The 18082-nt window shown below is 46.8% G+C and overlaps 1 protein-coding gene and 1 pseudogene across 1 annotated transcript in view; one reads left to right on the top strand and one right to left on the bottom strand.

The window, feature by feature from the left end:
* The first annotated feature begins 496 nt into the window (after window positions 1-496).
* Znf282 (zinc finger protein 282) overlaps window positions 497-18082 on the top strand; it is a 28762-nt gene continuing 11176 nt past the window's right edge. The window contains exons 1-6 of the mRNA XM_038318058.1: window positions 497-942; window positions 3094-3513; window positions 13102-13228; window positions 13668-13787; window positions 15941-16060; window positions 17608-17721. Of these exons, the coding sequence (XP_038173986.1) occupies window positions 778-942; window positions 3094-3513; window positions 13102-13228; window positions 13668-13787; window positions 15941-16060; window positions 17608-17721 (1066 nt within the window). The 5' untranslated portion in view covers window positions 497-777. The remainder of the gene's footprint in view (window positions 943-3093; window positions 3514-13101; window positions 13229-13667; window positions 13788-15940; window positions 16061-17607; window positions 17722-18082) is intronic.
* LOC119806373 lies at window positions 9641-10178 on the bottom strand (annotated as a pseudogene).

Below are 18082 nucleotides of genomic sequence, written 5' to 3'. Positions count from 1 at the left end.
AACTCGGGACATTTGGAAGAGCAACCAGTGCTCTTAACTACTGAGCCATCTCTGGCTATAAACTCAGAGATCTACCTGATTCTATCTCTCAAGAGCTGGGATTAAAAGTGTGCATCACCACGTCTGGCAAAAGGGTTAGGGTAACTACCTTTGCTGAGAGCCTACTGTGTGCCTGGCATTAGTTCCTAAGTTTTCAACATTAAATTAAGACTAATGTACCCCCCCACACCCTTGTTTATATAGAACATGGGAAACTGGGAGACAGTAAATGTTCAAAAATCACAGCCAGTAGTGATGTTTAAACCTGAGTATGCAACCACAAAAACCACCCTCTGCCTAAGCAGAATCTGACACACAGTAGGTGTTCAGTAAATATTTCAGTAAAATTTTCACAAAGGTGAGGCACCATTCTCTCCTGGGATGTCCAATGCATTCTTAGAAGCAATAGGAATCAAGCCCAGGGTCCACGCCCCAGCATGGCTTGGGAAATGAAGTCCGGCCACCTCAGACCTAGCAGCCGGGTTCGCCACCACATCTCCTCTTTGGGGGCGGCGGTGGCCCCCAGCTTGGGGTGGCCCCGGCCAGCCCTGCAGGCGGGCAGGAGCTCCCAGGCCATTGGCTGGCGCGCTGGCTGCGAAGGGCGGGGAGCGCCACCGAAGGGGACTGTTTGCTCCTACGGGCTGTAGATGGAGCTGTCCGGCCCCGGCAAGGGGAAAGGCGCCTGGAAAACGTTCTTCTTCTCCCTGGCCGGCCCGAGCGGGGAACAGCACTCCCAGGATGCAGTTTGTGTCAACACGGCCGCAGCCTCAGCAGCTGGGCATCCAGGGCCTGGGGCTGGACAGCGGGAGCTGGAGCTGGGCCCAGGCTCTGCCCCCGGAGGAGGTCTGCCACCAGGAGCCGGCGCTGCGCGCGGAAATGGCCGAAGGAATGCCGCCCATGCAGGTGGGTGCAGCGCCCGCGGGCGCCATGGCCGCGCCGCTGCCGTGGGGGCGGGGCGGGGCCGGGCCTCGGGGAGCCTCGCGGCTGCCGCGGTCCCGAGCGGCCGCCGGAGAGGGCCCGGCGCAGGCCCCGAGCGCCAGGGCCTTCCGCGCCGCCACGGAGCAGCTGCCCGGGCCGGTGCTGCCCGGGCCCAGGGCCCACGGGTTGCAGGAAGCAGGGCCGTGCTGCTCCGGACCTGGTGCGGCCGTGGCCGCTTCCCTGAGCGGGGACCGGGGTTCCTCTTGGCGTCCGATCCGCCTGGGTTTGCGGCAGGCCTTTTCCTGGCCCACAGAGGGAACACTTCAACCATGTTTACTCTGTAGTCAGCTTAATAAAAGGGTGTAAAGCTGTTTTATTGCTGTCTTTCTCCGAGTATAAAGAGCAGCCCACTTTTCCTCTATACAAGGGGTGAGCCAGGGAAGGGCCTGGAAGGGGACTTTGTCGTCTTGGGTTAGCAAACTTGGCTGCAAATTGGAATCGCCCGAGCAGCTTAAGACAACTGACTACGCCCAAACCGCATCCCTGAGCGTTGTCTTGGGGTCCTGGGGGTTAGAGAGAAGGCTCCAGCTGTTTCTTTACGTTCTGTAAGTGATCTCAGGGTGCCTAGGACTTAGCCGGCACGGCCTTGGGTATAAAACACAAGGGGAAGAGGGTTCAGAGTGGCTGCGGATCACTGTCTCAGAGGTGAGGCTTAGAGTTGCCCCGGGACTGGACTCCGCAGAAGGCTCCCGTGTTCCCATATGGTTCTCAGCCAGGAGTTAGGACTTGACAAGTCAGTCTGGAGTCTCTGTGTTGGTTTTGAGCAGAACGATCAGCAATAGATCTTCAAACCTGGTGAGATGCAACAGCCCCTGACTTCCTAAACTTCCACTGCTACTCTTCTCCTTTTCTCTGACAAGGCCCCAGTGGATGGCTCTGATGGCAATCCAGCCACCAGGACCCGGCAGGGGCTGGTATTGCTAGGGCCCGGTTGTTCTCTCTCCCATGTCAGAGAGGAATTCTTAGATGGGTGGTTCTCTGAGCTGTGGGGGCGGTCACAGCTTCTCTGAATTAGAGAAAATAGTTTGTATGATTGTCAAAGGCTCACCTCACAGCTGTAGGGTTCCACTTTTTCCAAGAGCAGAAGCAGGGAAAACAGAGAGAGAGAAAGGGACATTTCCTCCTGTCCGGCGTGGGACCAAGAGTCAGTTATCAGCCTGTCACCCATTACACCCTGACCAGCGTACACACTCCTTCCTCTGCCATAGGGCTCAAATCCCAGCCTGGACCTCCTGAAAAATACAGAGACAGCTCTGGGCCACAGGGAGCCCCCTTCTCAGGAAGTAGAGAAGGAAGCGAAGAGCTTTTCCTTGTGGCCCTCATGGGGGTGAAGAATGCCCCTCTTCCTGTCTAATAAGTAATATTGCCTAGTAAATCTATTTTCATTTTGCATAGTTATGAAAAGGTGGCTCTGTATGGAACTCAACGACTTGTGGTCTGCCGCCTAGCCTAGGTCCTTGTCTCCTCTGGCTGGTTGGTAGGCCTAGTAGGAATAGCAGAGGCTGCATTTTTGCAAAGTGTTTGTGTTAACCTGTGGCACCTAGAACCGTGCCGGTTGGCAGTGCAGGGCGGTGCTGAAGAATGACCAGCTGCTTCTTTGTTCCCTAATTTCATCATCTGTAAAGCAGAGATAATCATTCTTGCCCTAACCTGCAAAAGAGATTGCTCCAAAGATTAACTTCACACAAGCTACATGGAAATTCCTACCTTGAAACAAAGAATGAGAGCCAAATGGGAAGTTTGTCATTCGGTGCCGCCCATGAAGAAAGCAGCTGTTCTAGTCAGAGAAAGGGTCTGTGACACATTAGGCAGGGGGCCATGACCTAGACTTGCCATGGGCTAAGGCAGGTAAACTTGTACGCAGTCTGGCTCTCCTAAGAGGAAATGGAAGAGTGGTTAGTTGGATGGATGGGTGGTTGCTCTAGCTGTCACTGATGTCATTAATGAGCTCAGCCAGAGGTGCATGCTGGGTAGAAGAAAGATTCTCCATAGCATTTGGTTGGTTATCCCATTTTAGGCCGCCTTCTCTCTCACACGTTTTTACCTTGAGCTGTCACTTTCTACCCTTGTACACAGGCTCAAGAATGGGACATGGATGCCAGGCGACCAATGCCTTTCCAGTTCCCGCCCTTCCCAGACAGGGCCCCTGTCTTTCCTGACCGAATGATGCGCGAACCCCAGTTGCCCACAGCAGAGATCTCACTCTGGACCGTGGTGGCTGCCATTCAGGCTGTAGAGAGGAAGGTGGATGCCCAGGCTAGCCAGCTGCTGAACCTGGAGGGACGTACAGGAACAGCCGAGAAGAAGCTCGCTGATTGCGAGAAGACAGCCGTGGAATTTGGTAACCACATGGAGAGCAAGTGGGCTGTGCTGGGGACCCTGCTGCAGGAGTATGGGCTGCTGCAGCGAAGGCTGGAGAACCTGGAGAACCTGCTTCGCAACAGGAACTTCTGGGTCCTGCGACTGCCCCCTGGCAGCAAGGGGGAGGCCCCCAAGGTATGTGGTGAGACAGGGCCAGGGCTAGAGGTGAGGATACACTCAGGTGAACAAACCCTTGATCTCATCTTGTCAAGCGGTGCAGATTTCACTGGTCCCATGCTGTCTCAATGGCCATGTGAAGCCTGTCCTATGCCCTTTACTTGGTCCTGAGTGTTGTGCCCCAGCAGAGCTGGCCCTATTCCCCACAACATCCCCATATGCTTATCTTAGAGGCTTTGATCTTGCTTCCCTGAGTTGTTCAGCTGTCTTGGTTTTACTCACTTGACAATGTACATGTTTGTCTGGATAGGAGAAAGTCTTGAAACCATGCTGCCTAGAGTCATTTTTGAGTTATGATCACTAATTTCAGATGGGTCCTTCTAGAATTTAGAATTCTGTTCTATTCTCATTTCCACCATCCTGGTCCATCAATACTGCATTCTCAAGTTGATGGCCCTGTTGTCTATTTCTCTGAGAGAATGGAGGCTTCCAAAGCTGGATGCAGTTGTTCACACGAGGACTCTAAGCACTAGAATAGATGAGGCAGTAGGAGTCCATGTGTTCGAAGGCAGTTTGAACTAGATAGTGAGTTCTAGGCCAGCCCAGGTCTATGGCGTGAGACCCTGTCTCGATAAAACATAAGCAGGGCTGGAGAGAGGCTCAGTGGTTGAGAGCGCTGGCTGCTCTTCCAGACGACCCGGGTTCAGTTCCCAGCACCCACATCAAGTGGCTCACAACTGTCTATAACTCTAGTTCCTGGCGATCCAGTGGAGATCCAATAACCTTCGCAATTACCAGCATTCATTTATGGAACACACACACCACACACACACACACACACACACACACACACACACACACACAGAAAAATAAATAAATTAAAAAACAAAGCAAAATAGGGCTGGCAATGGCTTGGTAAAAATCACTTGTAGTCAAGCCTGATGATTTAAGTTTGATCCTGGGGACCTAAACTATAGAAGGCGAGAATTGACTCCCACAAGTTGCTCTCTTACACGCACGTGCATGCAAATAGATGTAGTAAGCAAACAAAAGAGATGTTCCCATAAACAGAAGTTCATCCCTTGGTCTGCTGTCTCTGTGGCTCCGTGTCCACCCCCACTCTTTCCTCTACATCATCAGCTGTCTCCTCTCTCTTAGACCCTCCACACCACCATGTGAATACTGTAGTCCTGTCTGGACCCCACACTTCCCTCTACCTCATTCTCACCATCAGTACAGATAAAATGCCTTGGAAGAGCTATCTATATTCATTACATCCTTACCTTTTTATTCCAGGCTCTTCAGATACATACCAAAGTAGGTAGGCTATTAAACCCCTGAGTGCCCATCGTGAGCCTCAACAATCAAACTCTTGACTGATCTTTTTTTTCTACTAATTCCCCAACACTTGTTTTATTCTGAAGCTAATTCTAGGCATCAGTAATTTTATTTATACCAGCCATCGTGGTGAATGTATTTAATCCCAGCCCCTCTGGGGCAGAGGAAGCAAATCTCTCTGAGTTTGAGACCAGTCTATCTATGACAAGTTCCACATTACCCAAGCTCCATCTCTTCCATCATAATGTTCAGATTTTCAATTGATTCTTTTTCTCCATTTTCTTGTTTGAATCAAAATGTAACGAGTCAGACGTGGTTGGGTGAGAGTTTTCAGGACTTGGGTCACTCTTTGTACCGTGGGTTCTGGGGTTGAACTTAGGTCATCAGGCTTGTGAGGCATACATTTTTTTCCCTTTTCTTCTTTCCTTCTTTCTTTCTTTCCTCCTTTCTTCCTTTCTTTTTTTCTTTTTCTTTCTTTAAGACAGGGTTGCTCTTTGTAACAGCTCTGGTTATCCTGGAACTTGCTCTATAGACCAAGCTGGCCTTGAACTCACAGAGATCCACCTCCCTCTGCCTCTTGAGTGCTGGGATTAAAGGGGTGTGCCACCACTCAGTGTGAGACATATATTTTTATCTGCTAAGCCTTCTTGCTGGCCTAGGACTTTTTGAAATCTATAGGCTCAGTTCCTTTATTTCTTAGCCTTCATTGTACTTTATGTAGTGGAGGAACTGGGCTGTCTGGACCCTTTATTCTCATTGAACAGGTTCATCTGTTCAGTAAACTGGTAACTGGATAACTCTCTCTGCAACCAACTCCAATCAGACGTTTTTATCCCATCTTCTCTCCTAAGGTCTTCATTATGTCTACCTATAAGACCATTAGTCTGGTCTCTGCCATCATCCTCTTAATTCCGTCACCAGGAGCAGGTGGCTACTCCTTCGTTAAAAACACCTTTCACGTGCTTCTAGGATGCCTCTCTCTCTTCATTCTCTCTCTGTCTCACTAGATGCTGGTTCTCAGACTGCCTTGCTGGCTTTGCTTTCTCCTTCCATCATCTGAATGTTTGTGGAGTGGTCCTGGCTCAGCCTTAGCATTTGTGCTCATTTGCACCCCTTTGCTCATAACGTCATCCAGACCCATGGTTTAAACTGCAGTTTATTCGCTTATGACTCCCATATGCACCCTTTCCCATCTACCCCACCCCTAATTTTTTTCTTGGAGGTCAGGTGCACATTTCTTTCTGTTACCTTAGCATTCTGGATTTAATATGACCAGACTGAACTATGGGTCTTTTGCCTAAAGCCTGTTTTGTCCAAAGTCACCCTCATCTTTGCTGATGACATATCCATCCTTTCCGTCATTCAGATCGAAGTCTTGGGATCTTAGCTACTGTCTTTCTCATACTCCACCTCTGGTACACCCCCATAGTCTGACCAGTCCCATCACCTGCTTCCAGCCAGTCTCATCTACCTTTTTATTGTTTCAACCTCTTGACCTGCTCCTGTTCCCCATCCTTGTTTAGGTCCCATGCTACAATATATACCTAAAAGAATAGCCGCAGTGATCCCATTCAAATACCTCATTCATGGGCTGGAGATGTGGCTCATTTGGTAGAACGCTTGCCCAACATGCATGAACTGATCCCTAGCACCTCATAAACTTCGGCATGGTAGCACACGCCTGTAATCACAGTACTTGTGAAAGGGAAGTGGAAGCAGGAGGATCTGAATTTGAAGATCATCAAGGCTACATAGCAAATTCAAGGCCACCCTAGGGATATATGAGACCCTGTCTTTAAAAAAAAAGTCTCATACTGTACCTATCTGTTGGCTTCTCATCTTTTTCTTCTTTTTTAAATGTAGTTCACATGTAAGCTTTGGTTTAATTTTTTTTTAAAGTGTATTTTATTTAGGTGGTTGAGGGGCATGTACCATAGCATGTCTGTGGAGATCAGAGGACAATCTGTTGGAGTGGATTCTGACCTTCTATTTGGGTCCCAGGGATGGAACTCAGGTTGCCAGGGTTGGTAGCAGGTGTCTCTGCACATCGAGCCATCACATCAACCCCTGGCTTCCCATATCTTCTGAATAAACATCCAGGTTTTTGCCACCTTCTTTAGGGGCATTCCTCCCTGAAGCACCTTCCCTGATTATCTGGCTGCTTCTCTACTCAGTCCCCCACTTCCATGGGGTTTGCTTAGCTGTTATTTAATCCATGTGCCCTCCCATGATCACCTTATTACTAAGGAATCAAGCCCCACACTGAGTGTGGTAGCACATGCTTGGAATACCAGCGTTTGGTAAGCAGGAAGATTTTGAGTTTGCAGCCAGTCTGGGATAATTGAGTTCAAAGCCAGCCTGGGCTATATAACAAGGCCCTGTCCGAAAGAAGAAATAAGCAAAGTACCAGGTTCTTCCTGAATCTTGAATATTTACTTTTTTTTTCATTTGGTTAGCTTCCCCTAATCAGAATGTAAATTATTGGTTCATGGCTGTACCTTGTGTTGATAGTGGCAACCAGCTTAGAGATGGCATGTGAAACACATTTACTTAGTCTTTCACTAAAGAACTCAGAACTCCTAGGAAGGGACCATGCCTTAGTAGGGACACCCAGTCTGTTGACACTACCAGGAGAGCTGCCAGACATCCGTGTGTCTAGGCTGCAAGAAACTGAGCTGTAGTTGCCCTGAGTGGATCCTGCGGCAACTGTGATTTTGCATATGTTGCTTGAGTAGCATGATCAGCATCTCGTTATCTGCTTCCCTTTGCTGTTGTCTCTACTGTGTGCCTTAATATGTGCAGTATCGTTACCTGCCGCCACTTGTTCTATAGGTTGAATAAAGTGATAGGAGCCTTGCATTGTCATGCACCATTGCATGATAATGGAAATGTTAGGGTTTTTTTTTTTTTTTCCAGCAGGCTTGGGTTTGCATCTTGACTGTGCCATCTTCCGACTTTCCTACTATTGGCCAAGTATATTTTGTTGCCTCTGAACCTCTTCAGTTTCTTCTTAAAGAAGTGTCAGAAGTAATGCAAAGTCCTACTTGGTCCCTTTGAGCTTCAGTGTTGTCGTTTATAGCATGAAGATAACATTGTAATTGCTTTTTAGAGTTACAAGAAGTCATTGATTTTTGTTTATGGGAAAACACTATGTAGTCATTCTTACTTACTTGTTGAAAGGCAGCAAATGACCCCAAAATGGTAGCTTAAAAATATATATCACCTGATCGTTTCTGTGAGTGAGGAACTGGGGACAGCTTGGGTGGTTCTGCTCAGTCAGTCCTGTGAGGTTTCAGTGTGACTTTTGACTGGTAATGCTGTCATTTAAAGGTTGACTTCAACTCCTTACCTGGTTGTTTGCCCCCCCCAAGACTCCTTGACCTTACTTACAACATAGACGCTACCTCTCTGTTTCCTAGAATGAGGGATTCAAAGAGAGACTAGGATGGGTGTTGTGGAGTCTGTGCTATACAGTTTCACTTCATTTGCTATAAGGCAGTTACCAAATTCTGCCTGCATTCAAGAGGTAGAGAATTAGGCTTGTCTAACCTGAAGGGATTGAAAAAATGTTTATTGGGCTAGGGAGACAGCTCAATCAGCAACATGCTTGCCATACAAGCACAAGGACCTGAGTTTGACTCCCAGAATCCATGAAAAATAGCCAGGCATGTTGGTGTGTATTTGTAATTGCATGCTAGGGAGGTGTAAACACAAGATCCCTTGGGCTCGATGGCCAGCCAATCTAATCTAATAGATGAGCTCTAAGTCATTGAAAGCCTGTCTCAAAGGAAGTGAATACCCAGGCATACACACATACCTATACACATATGTGAGCCTGCACACACAAACATGAACACATACGCACAAAAGAAATCACTGGTGCCGGGCGGTGGTGGTGCACGCCTTTAATCCCAGCACTCGGGAGGCAGAGGCAGGCGGATCTCTGTGAGTTCGAGGCCAGCCTGGTCTACAAGAGCTAGTTCCAGGCCAGGCTCTAAAAAAGTTGCAGAGAAACCCTGTCTCGAAAAACAAAAAAACAAACAAACAAAAAAAACAAAACAAAAAAAAAAGAAATCACTGGTGTGTTCTATAACCACTACAAACTTAGAGTGTTCATGAGTGTTGTGTGCCACAGTTAATGGCTCACTGTATGTCCTTGGGTGTTCAAGATGCATTTTTGTTATCTGTTAGGTCCAGGAAGGATATAGTCTCTCCGATCCTTTAGCCCTATATGTCTACTGATGGATTTCTAACTAATTCATGGGTAGGCTTTCCTGTCTGCAGTTACTCTGCAGGCTCCTTTCTATCTCAGACTGTGGCTTAGATTTCTATATTATGTCAGCATGAGGCTTTAAAGAGTGATGCCTGCTTCCAACTGTATAGAAATTATTCTGAAGTTTTGATTCTCCAAGAAAATGGTAAAATAAAATGAAGAGGCCGCTATACTGCAGAAGATGGTGAACACACCTTGGATATATTTAGTGCTAGATGCTTACAGGTGATTGAAGGAGTGACTTAGAAGGCTGTGGAACTTGAAGGCGACAAAGAAAGCTTAAGCCTTCCTTAAAGAGGTAACAGTTGCAATAAAAACAATGACATTGCCAAGAGAAAGGAGAAGAAACAGAAAAAGATAATAGCAGAGCTTCATCTCTGAAGATGAAGAAACAGCAAAGAGGACATGAGCAGCTGAATAACAGGCAACACAGTCACAGGAACCGAACAAGAAAGCTCTAGAAAGGGGGACTCCCAAAATAATCACGCAGAAACTATATATATTACTTTTATCTGCATTTATTTCATGTTGAATTTATTCCCATGCCAGAAGTTTTTGTTTCTTCAGTTTCTTCTGGGATATCTTTTTCTTCTGTGCAACCTCCTCTTCTGGCTTTGGAACAATCTGTTCCTTTTCAGTGAGAATTATCTCCATGTGGCAGGGGGAGCTCATGTATGGGTTAATCCGGCCATGAGCTCTGTAAGTTCGTCGACACATCTTAGGTGCTTTGTTCACCTGGATGTGTTCAATGACTGTTAGCCTACATCTAAACCCTTCAGTTCAGAATTGCTTTCTGCATTTTTAAGCATGTACAGCAAAAATTCCGCACTCTTTTTTGGCCACCGACCCTGTGTCCAGCCCCACTGTTTGGCCTGGGCGCACCTACTGACTCCACCATTGTACCGTCGGAATGGCACACACTGCTTCTTCAAAGTGACATCTTTCAGATACTTGGTGGCTTTTCAGATATGCATACCCTTGATGGCCTGGGCCGTTTCACGGGTGTTCTTAAAGTGAACCTGAAGGTTTGATCCTCTTGACTTGCATGATTTTTAGGGTTTTCTGGGTCAAGAGAGTAGTGAACTGTCTTCACGGGTCACCTCTGGCTACTTACAGGAAAAGCAAAACTATATTATTTAAATCACTGCTTTGCCAATCACTTAAGTGTATTGCTATCTAGCTCTTACATCTAGAATTAATCCATTTCCATTATTTTATATTTTACCACAAGGCTCTTGGCAAAGTCCCAGCTAGCAGCTCACGTCTTTCCCCTCTAACAGCTCCATTGCATCTCACTAACTCTGCCTTCTTTCTCCCAGCATTCAGTTTAGTTTTCCCCGCCTAGCTCTATTCTGCTAAGCCACTGGCTGAAACAGATTCTTTATTCATTAACCACTAAAAGCAACACATAAACAGAAGGACTTCCAACACCAGAGTTTGTCTTATCAAAGGGAGATTTTAGTAGCAAGTCATTGGTGAATTTTCAGGATATGGTTTTGTTTTAGAGGATAGATGTTAGATTTTATGAAGCTAAAATGTATATGATTTTGAAAAAGGAAAAACAGACTTTAACTAGGATAAGGGAGCCAGGCAGAGTGAACGGAGATAGCAGGAATCTGCCTGCCTCTGCCACCTGAGTGCTGGGATTAAAGGCGGGCACCACAGTTGCCCAGCTGGGTCTGTTTTGTTTTCAATTTTATTTATTTATTTATTTATTTATTTATTTATTATTTATTCTTATTTAGTGTGTGTGGATGTGTACGCACATACACCGTAACACAGGTGTAGAGGCAGGAGTAAGTTCTCTCCTTCCATCGTGTGGGTTTTGGGAATTGGACTCAGGTCACCATGCTTGGTGGCCAGTATCCTCACCCACGAAGCCATCTAGTCTGAGAGAATGAAGGTTTCCTAAGCTGAGATGACCCTCAGGAGAAAAAGCCAGAGAGAGAGAGAGAGAGAGAGAGAGAGAGAGAGAGAGAGAGAGAGAGAGAGAGAGAGAGAGAGAGAAACTGGAGATGTGGAACATCAGCATTATTTGGATTGACTTTTGCAGATGGGAGGCAGTGGAGAAATACAGAATGAATATAGCAGGTTTGACTTAGCAAGAAGAAAGGGGCAGAGAAGAGGCCCCCTAACACCAGCCTGGGGTCAGAGAGAGGTAGGAGATAGTGCAGGGAGGCCAGATGGTGCTGGGGAGTGAGGTTTGCAGTAAACTTCCGGGGAACCTGACAAGGTGTCAATCAGAGGCCAACAAAGGCTTCCAAGGCAGCCAAGGGGCAGCTGGTGTGAACTTGTGGCAGATGTTGATGGCAGAATTCTGTAGTTTCATCTAGCAACAGGGAAATAAAATGAAGAAAGGGGTTGCATGCTTTCCCAGATTGGGGATTCGCCCAAGTCTGGTAGGAGCTCTGGTTCTAACCCTAATGATGGACAGGGAGCTGTCAATTGGTAGGCACATGGCCACTGCACGGTTGTGTATATCACACTTGCATAGGGTCCTCTTGCAGTTTTATGCACCTGGCTTGTGGGCTGACAGACCTTGCATCAGTAGCTTTGCACCTGGCCCTGCCCATTCTTTTTCATTCACACCAATGTCCCACACAGGCCAGCTTTGGCCCTGAACATGCAGGCAGGTATGTAGACGAGGGGCCTGGATCGCAGGGTGAGAGTCAGACACTGGTTCACTAGGGATGTGAGAGGGGCAGGAGGGAAGCCTGTGTGATCAGAGAGGGAAGTTCAGGAATTAGTTAATGGAAGTGAAACGACTTGGTTAGGAGTGAGGTGGTGCTGGAGAGGCTGAGGTGGGCATGGCTGAGGCTACTGCAGCTCTCTACAAAAGGTGAGAATACCTTGACTGGCAGTGACTGGTGGCAGCCACGGCCATACCAGAACTTCCTCATAAAGACAGCTCAGGATCCTGGTGCTGAGGCACATGCCTTGGATTGTCCATTTTTTGTGACAAAATTTAACTTTTGGGGACTGGAAAAATGGCTCAGTGGTTAAGATCACTGACTGTTCCTATAAGGGACTCGGGTTTGATTCCCAGCACCCAAATTGAAGCTTACAACCATTGTAACTCCAGTTCCAGAGACTCGAGCCCCTCTTCTGGCCTCTGTAAGTAGGGTACACAGACATTTTCATGTAGACAAAACACTCACACACATAAAATAAAAATAAATCTTGAAAAAAAAATTAACTGTGTACACACAGGTGATCCGACCTGAAATACAGGTTTTGTCATGCAATTTTACAGCTCTTGGCTTCCTGATCCCCACATTTGGCATCTCTCATATCCCTGTACCCTGAACTCCCAAAGAAGCACAATGACTCTGGCTTTGCCTTCGGTGTCTAGTTGTCTGAAATGGCAAAGGGCAGGACTAAGTGTTTAATGAAAAAGAAAAGAGAAAGCCAAGAAATGGCTCATCAGGAAAGGGCTCTTGCTACTAAGTATGACAGACTAGATCCTGGTAGAATTTGAGAACCAGTTCCTGCAAGTTGTTCTCTGACCTCTGCATGTTCCATTGCATAGATGTTTCTACACACATTTGTATAATACACAGCAAATAAATAAAATGTTTACAACAAAAGAAGGCCAGGTGGTGGTGGTACCCGCCCTTAATCCCAGCACTCAGGAGTCAGAAGCAGGTGATCTCTGTGATTCAAGGCCAATCTGGTCTACAAGAGCTAGTACCGGGACAGGCTCCAAAGCTACAGAGAAACCCTGTTTCAAAAAACCAAAAAACAAACAAACAACAACAACAAAAAACAAAAAAAAAAAAGAAGGAAAAGGGTAGCAATAACACCATTGCTATTGGATACCTAGGAAGGCCAGCTACAGGGAATTCTGAACCTCTGGATGGACAGATGTGACCTGGGATGTAGAAATTGGGGTGCTGGGAACAGAGGCCAAGCCTGAGATAGGCTGGCTCTGTGGTCCCAGGAGAGTGGGATGAGGAACAGCAGCAGGCTACTGACTGAACCCCTTGTTGGCCCAGGTCCCAGTGACATTCGTCGACATTGCTGTCTACTTCTCTGAGGATGAATGGAAGAACTTAGATGAGTGGCAGAAGGAGCTCTACAGCAATCTGGTGAAGGAGAACTACAAGACCCTGATGTCCCTGGGTAAGGATACCTCCCCTCCATTGACGAGCGCTTTCTGCTCAGGGTTCTAAGATGCAAAGGGGCATAAAGGAAAGGAACACGGAACTTTTTATGATAGGATGCAAATTAAAAGGGTGGCAACTGAGCCTGTCACTGTGGTAGTGTATATGACACTACTGTTATTCTAAAATACCATAAAATATCAAGTTTCTATCCCCTTATTGCCTCCTAACAGCCTGGGGTCAGCTGTGGGTAGTGTGCTCTTGACTTTTGGAAACCAGTTCTTTCTACCTTGGAAGCCCAGGATCCTGTTGGCTTGCGTTCATGGTTGCCTCCTTACATAATGACTACCATTCTGAGGGACACTGGCAACAGAGAGCCCGGCTCCACCCAGCACCTCAGTCTGCACTCACTAGTCAACTCCCTACAACCCTTCTTTCCCTTTCTCTCCCTCTCACAGACACAGATGGCCCAGTGTCCAAGCCAGATGCTCCAGTCCAGGCAGAACCTAGGGAAGAGCCTTGTGTGTGGGAGCAGCAGCACCCTGAAGAGAGAGAAATCCCAGTGGCTGCAGACACAGGTAATGGCTGTTGAGCTAGGGATGGGAACAGGGAGGCGCAGAAGAGGAGAGCTTGGGCACCCTGTACTCGCACAAGGAGTCCATATTGTATGTCTCAGGAGAGACTAGCTCTTAATGCTCCTAGGAGCCACTTCTGCCACAAGACATGCCCTCAGGACCTAAAACCATGCCATACTTATTGCCTGACCTTTGATGGCTCTGAGCTTATCGGTGAACTAGGGGAAGAGACTAGGTGTGGTACGTATCCTTAATCCTCACACTCAAGAGGCATTAGAGACAAGTTGATTTCTGTGGGTATGAGGCCAGCCTGGTCTATGTAGAGAATTCCAGACCAGCAAGGGTGACATAGTGAGACCCTATCTCAAAAAATAAAAACCAAGTAAGGAAAGGCTTGAGCTGAGACACCTTGATGGGGTACATGAGGTCTTAGACTTGGGAGACTCCCAGAGGAGGTGGAAAGAAGGCCGCAGCAGAGGTGTGGTCCTGCCTGACTGCTTGCTTACTGCCCGAGTATAATCTGCATCTCAGCCCATTCCTGCTTTAATATGCACACACCTCCCCACTTGCCTCAAGTCTTTCCCCTCATAAAGGAACCATTAGTCCTAAGAATATCACTTTTGGCAGCTTTTACTGGGATGGAAGACACTAGGGTCTAGCCCTAGTTCTGCCCTGGAGGTCTTCCCCAGGTGCCTCTGCTTCTTGAACAATGTTGGGCAAGGTGTGGAGTGACACTATATTGTTGTCCTCTGTTGACGTATGAACTCTCACCCCTTGGCTATTGACCCCCACCACTGTTTTAAAATAATATTTTCATGGAAATTCCCAGCACTGTTCTTTCTCCTCCCCAATCTTTAGTTTTGTTATAGTTTATTGGTCATAAAATTATTCCTTTTAAATTAGCAACTTGGGGCTAGAGAGATGGCTCAGTGGTTAAGAGCCCTGGCTGCTCTTCCAGAGGCCCTGAGTTCAGTTCCCAGCAACCACATGGTGGCTCACAACCATCTGTAATGAGATCTGGTGCCTTCTTCTGGCCTGCAGGCACACATGCAGATTGAGAATCCCCACACTCACTAGCAGCCTTTCCCTACTTCCCTTTCTTGCAGGTAGGCCTGCCTCTGTCTCTGGATTTCACAGGAGGATGTTTCATTTCAGTGGCCTTTCCCAGTCTTCAAGCACCTTGGATTTTCTTTAGCAGCTGTGGTTACAGTTTCTAATATTGTATGACAGCTTTTTACATATTGAGCCCTGTAATTTCAGCAGTTTCACTGAGTTATCAAACCATCATGGGTCATAAAACAGAACCAGAACTTACTTTAGGTGAAAAGGCCAGACAAACCCAAAGAGGTGAAGTGGCTCACGGAGCAAGATGGCGATGGAGTTGAAACCAGGATCACTCTCTTCAGATTCTTCCGTAGTCTTTCCTGTTACCTGAGGTGTCTTCCACCAAGAGCTATTACATTGTCCCAGAAAGTTTCAAAAGAAAAAAGGAAAAAAAAAAAAAAAAAGGCCTGTTGGTCACAAAGTGGGATTCTGTGAAAAATATAGGCTGTTGACTTTTATTCACCCAACATCAGTATTTGATTGTACTTATGCTCAGCCTGATTACTTCATAGAGCAATTTGTTTGTATCTGGACACTACAGTAAAAAACAGACAAACAACAACAACAACAAATCCCAAACCAGGGGCAAGTGACTCCCACACAAACCTGTTCCGAGCTCTGCTTGGCCCCAGCAGTTATAAGGGATGCCTACCGTCTTCAAAGCCTGTCTGTGGCTTCTCAGACTTTTTGCTGCTGTTGGGCTAGTCTTGTTTTTTGGGACATGGTCTTACTCTGAGCCCAACCTGGATTAGAACTCATTATGTAGCTCAAACTCTCTTCCAACTCATGGTGATTCTCCTGCCTCAGCCTCTTGACTGATTGGATTGCAGCCATGAGCCATCACATCCTTTTACTTGTCCCTTTTTCTTGAATATTCTCACTTCTCTGCTACTGGAACTTTCTGCTCCTCAGGGTCCCACATATCTCCAGTAGGGATCCAAGACGCTTGTGCTGTCCCCTGGAGTGCTGACAACTATGATTCTGACCACAGAACACCCTGGTGACCAATAAACTGAAAAAAGATTCTAAGAAGTATGGTCCTCTCTCCCCAGGAACAGAGCCCCTGGTGCCTGCACAGGACATGTCTTCCCAGGTGAAGCGAGAGGAAGCCCTGTGTGTTCGGGGCCAGAGGGGTCTGGAAGAAAGAGCCATCCCCACAGAATCCATCACTGGTAAGTGAACCAAATATAGCCGCTTGGCCCAGGAGGGGTCTGTAACCCCCAGAGGGCTTGGCTAGCAGAGGAAGAGCTGTGACCCCAGAACTGGGCTGAGAAGGCGTCTACAGAGGTACAAACATGGTGCTCAGCACTGAGAGTTTATAACTACATTCAGCTTTGCCTGTTCTATTCTGTTTTTTCCTCTTCTTTGTCTAGTAAGTTTTGGATTGTCCCTCTGTTCCTTGTAAAAACAGCTTAGTACAAGCACTTTATTGGGCTCTATGGGTGGCAGAATATCAAAGCCAGTAAGACCTGTTCCTGGACCACAAAGTTACATTACACAAATATTTATGGGCTACCACTTCCACGCCAGGTACCCCGTTGCTGCATGCCCTCAATGGTGTTTTAGCTGAGCTGTATTTAGATGAGAATCTGTTATGGCAGGTGTGTGCAATCTCCAGAGAGAAGAAACCAATGGTTTGTGTGTGTGCAATGTGATCATGTACATGTATTCATATAGAGGGATTTGTTTTAACAAACTGGCTATTGTGATTATAGTGTCTGACAGATCCAAAATTTGCTAGCAAGAAGGCCAGCAGGATGGGACCCGGGAAAGACTGTCTGCTGACAGAATCCCCTCTTCCTTGGGTTGGTCATCTTTTTCAGTTAAGACCTTCCCCGGGTTGGATGAGGCCCATCCCCATTATAGTGGATCGTCTGCTATATTCAGTCTACCGGCTTCAGTGTTAATCTCAGCTAAAATCCCTTCATAATAACATCCGGGATGATGTTTAACTGATACCTGATTGGTATTGCCATGTGGACACTGAAGGTAGCCGCCATTTACTCCAACCTCATCCCTCCTCCAGGAAAGCCTGAGACACACAGGCAAGTGATGGCGGCCAAAGGGCAGGCGCTGTGCCTCCACCGGTTGTCAGATGAGTTCCTTAAAGCATCAAGTCTCGAGAAACCATTAAGAGATAAGAAGGTGGTAAATAAAGGATAAATTTGGTTTGATTACAAAAAAAGAGAAAAAGTTTTGATAGAGAGACTCATGTAGCTAGCCTCGAACTTTCTATGTAGTCAGGGGTGACCTGAACTTCTGATCCTCCTGCCTCCTCCTCCCAAGTGTGGGGATTACAGGTGTTGTCCACTGGTTTAGAAGCCTATGAATTAAAGGATGTTTTGTCTTAGAAAAGTTCCATTCAGATACTGATAAGAGGCCTCCTTGGAGGGCTGTTTTCCTGGGAAATGCCTTCATGAGGTCCCTTCTTCTGTGGAGGTCATAGCTCCAGAGCAGAGACCTCATCCTGGCTAGTTAAGTGTCTGGGGACATTTTGTATCCTACTCACAGCCCTGTGACATCCGCTGGACTTCGGCCACAGCTCCATTCATTATGGCCAGAGTGGCTGGAACCTTTAGTTAAGTGGGATAATTTATTTATTCTTATCCTTAACTTTTAAAGAAAACAAACAATTGCATGAAATTGTATTCACTGAAAACACAGACTGGTGGGAATTCCCCTTCTCTAACGCCTTTGTCGCCGTTGTTCTTCCGAGTAGACTCCCCCATCTCGGCCCAGGACCTCTTGTCCCGCATTAAGCAAGAGGAACCGCAGTGTGTGTGGGACCAGCAAGATTTGGCAGAGAGAGATATTCCCACAGATCCCAATTCAGGTGAGAAAGATGTCACAGTGAATTATTAAATTTAATATTCATTGTGTCAGTGGAAATGATACAAAAATTACCTTGACATTGCTTTTTGAAGATTCAAAACCAAAAGGCTTCTAAAAGCCATGTGTGTTTGTGTGTCAAAGAACAAGTAATTTATATTTTCTGGAATTTCTTTTTTTTTTCAGGATGTATTTTATTTTTAGTTATTTGTATATGGGTGCCTACAGAGGCCAGATTCCCTGGGGCTCAAGTATAGAAGGTTGTGAGCTGCTGATATAGGTGGAGTGGACTTGGGTCCTCTGCAAGAGCAGCGAGTGCTGTCAATCTCTCCAGTCCCTTTCTGGAATTTCATTTGTATGATAAC

The sequence above is a fragment of the Arvicola amphibius genome, chromosome 2 (genome assembly GCF_903992535.2).
Source record: "Arvicola amphibius chromosome 2, mArvAmp1.2, whole genome shotgun sequence".
In the NCBI taxonomy this organism is placed as follows: Eukaryota; Metazoa; Chordata; class Mammalia; order Rodentia; family Cricetidae; genus Arvicola; species Arvicola amphibius.
This window is presented reverse-complemented; position numbering and strand designations above follow the sequence as displayed.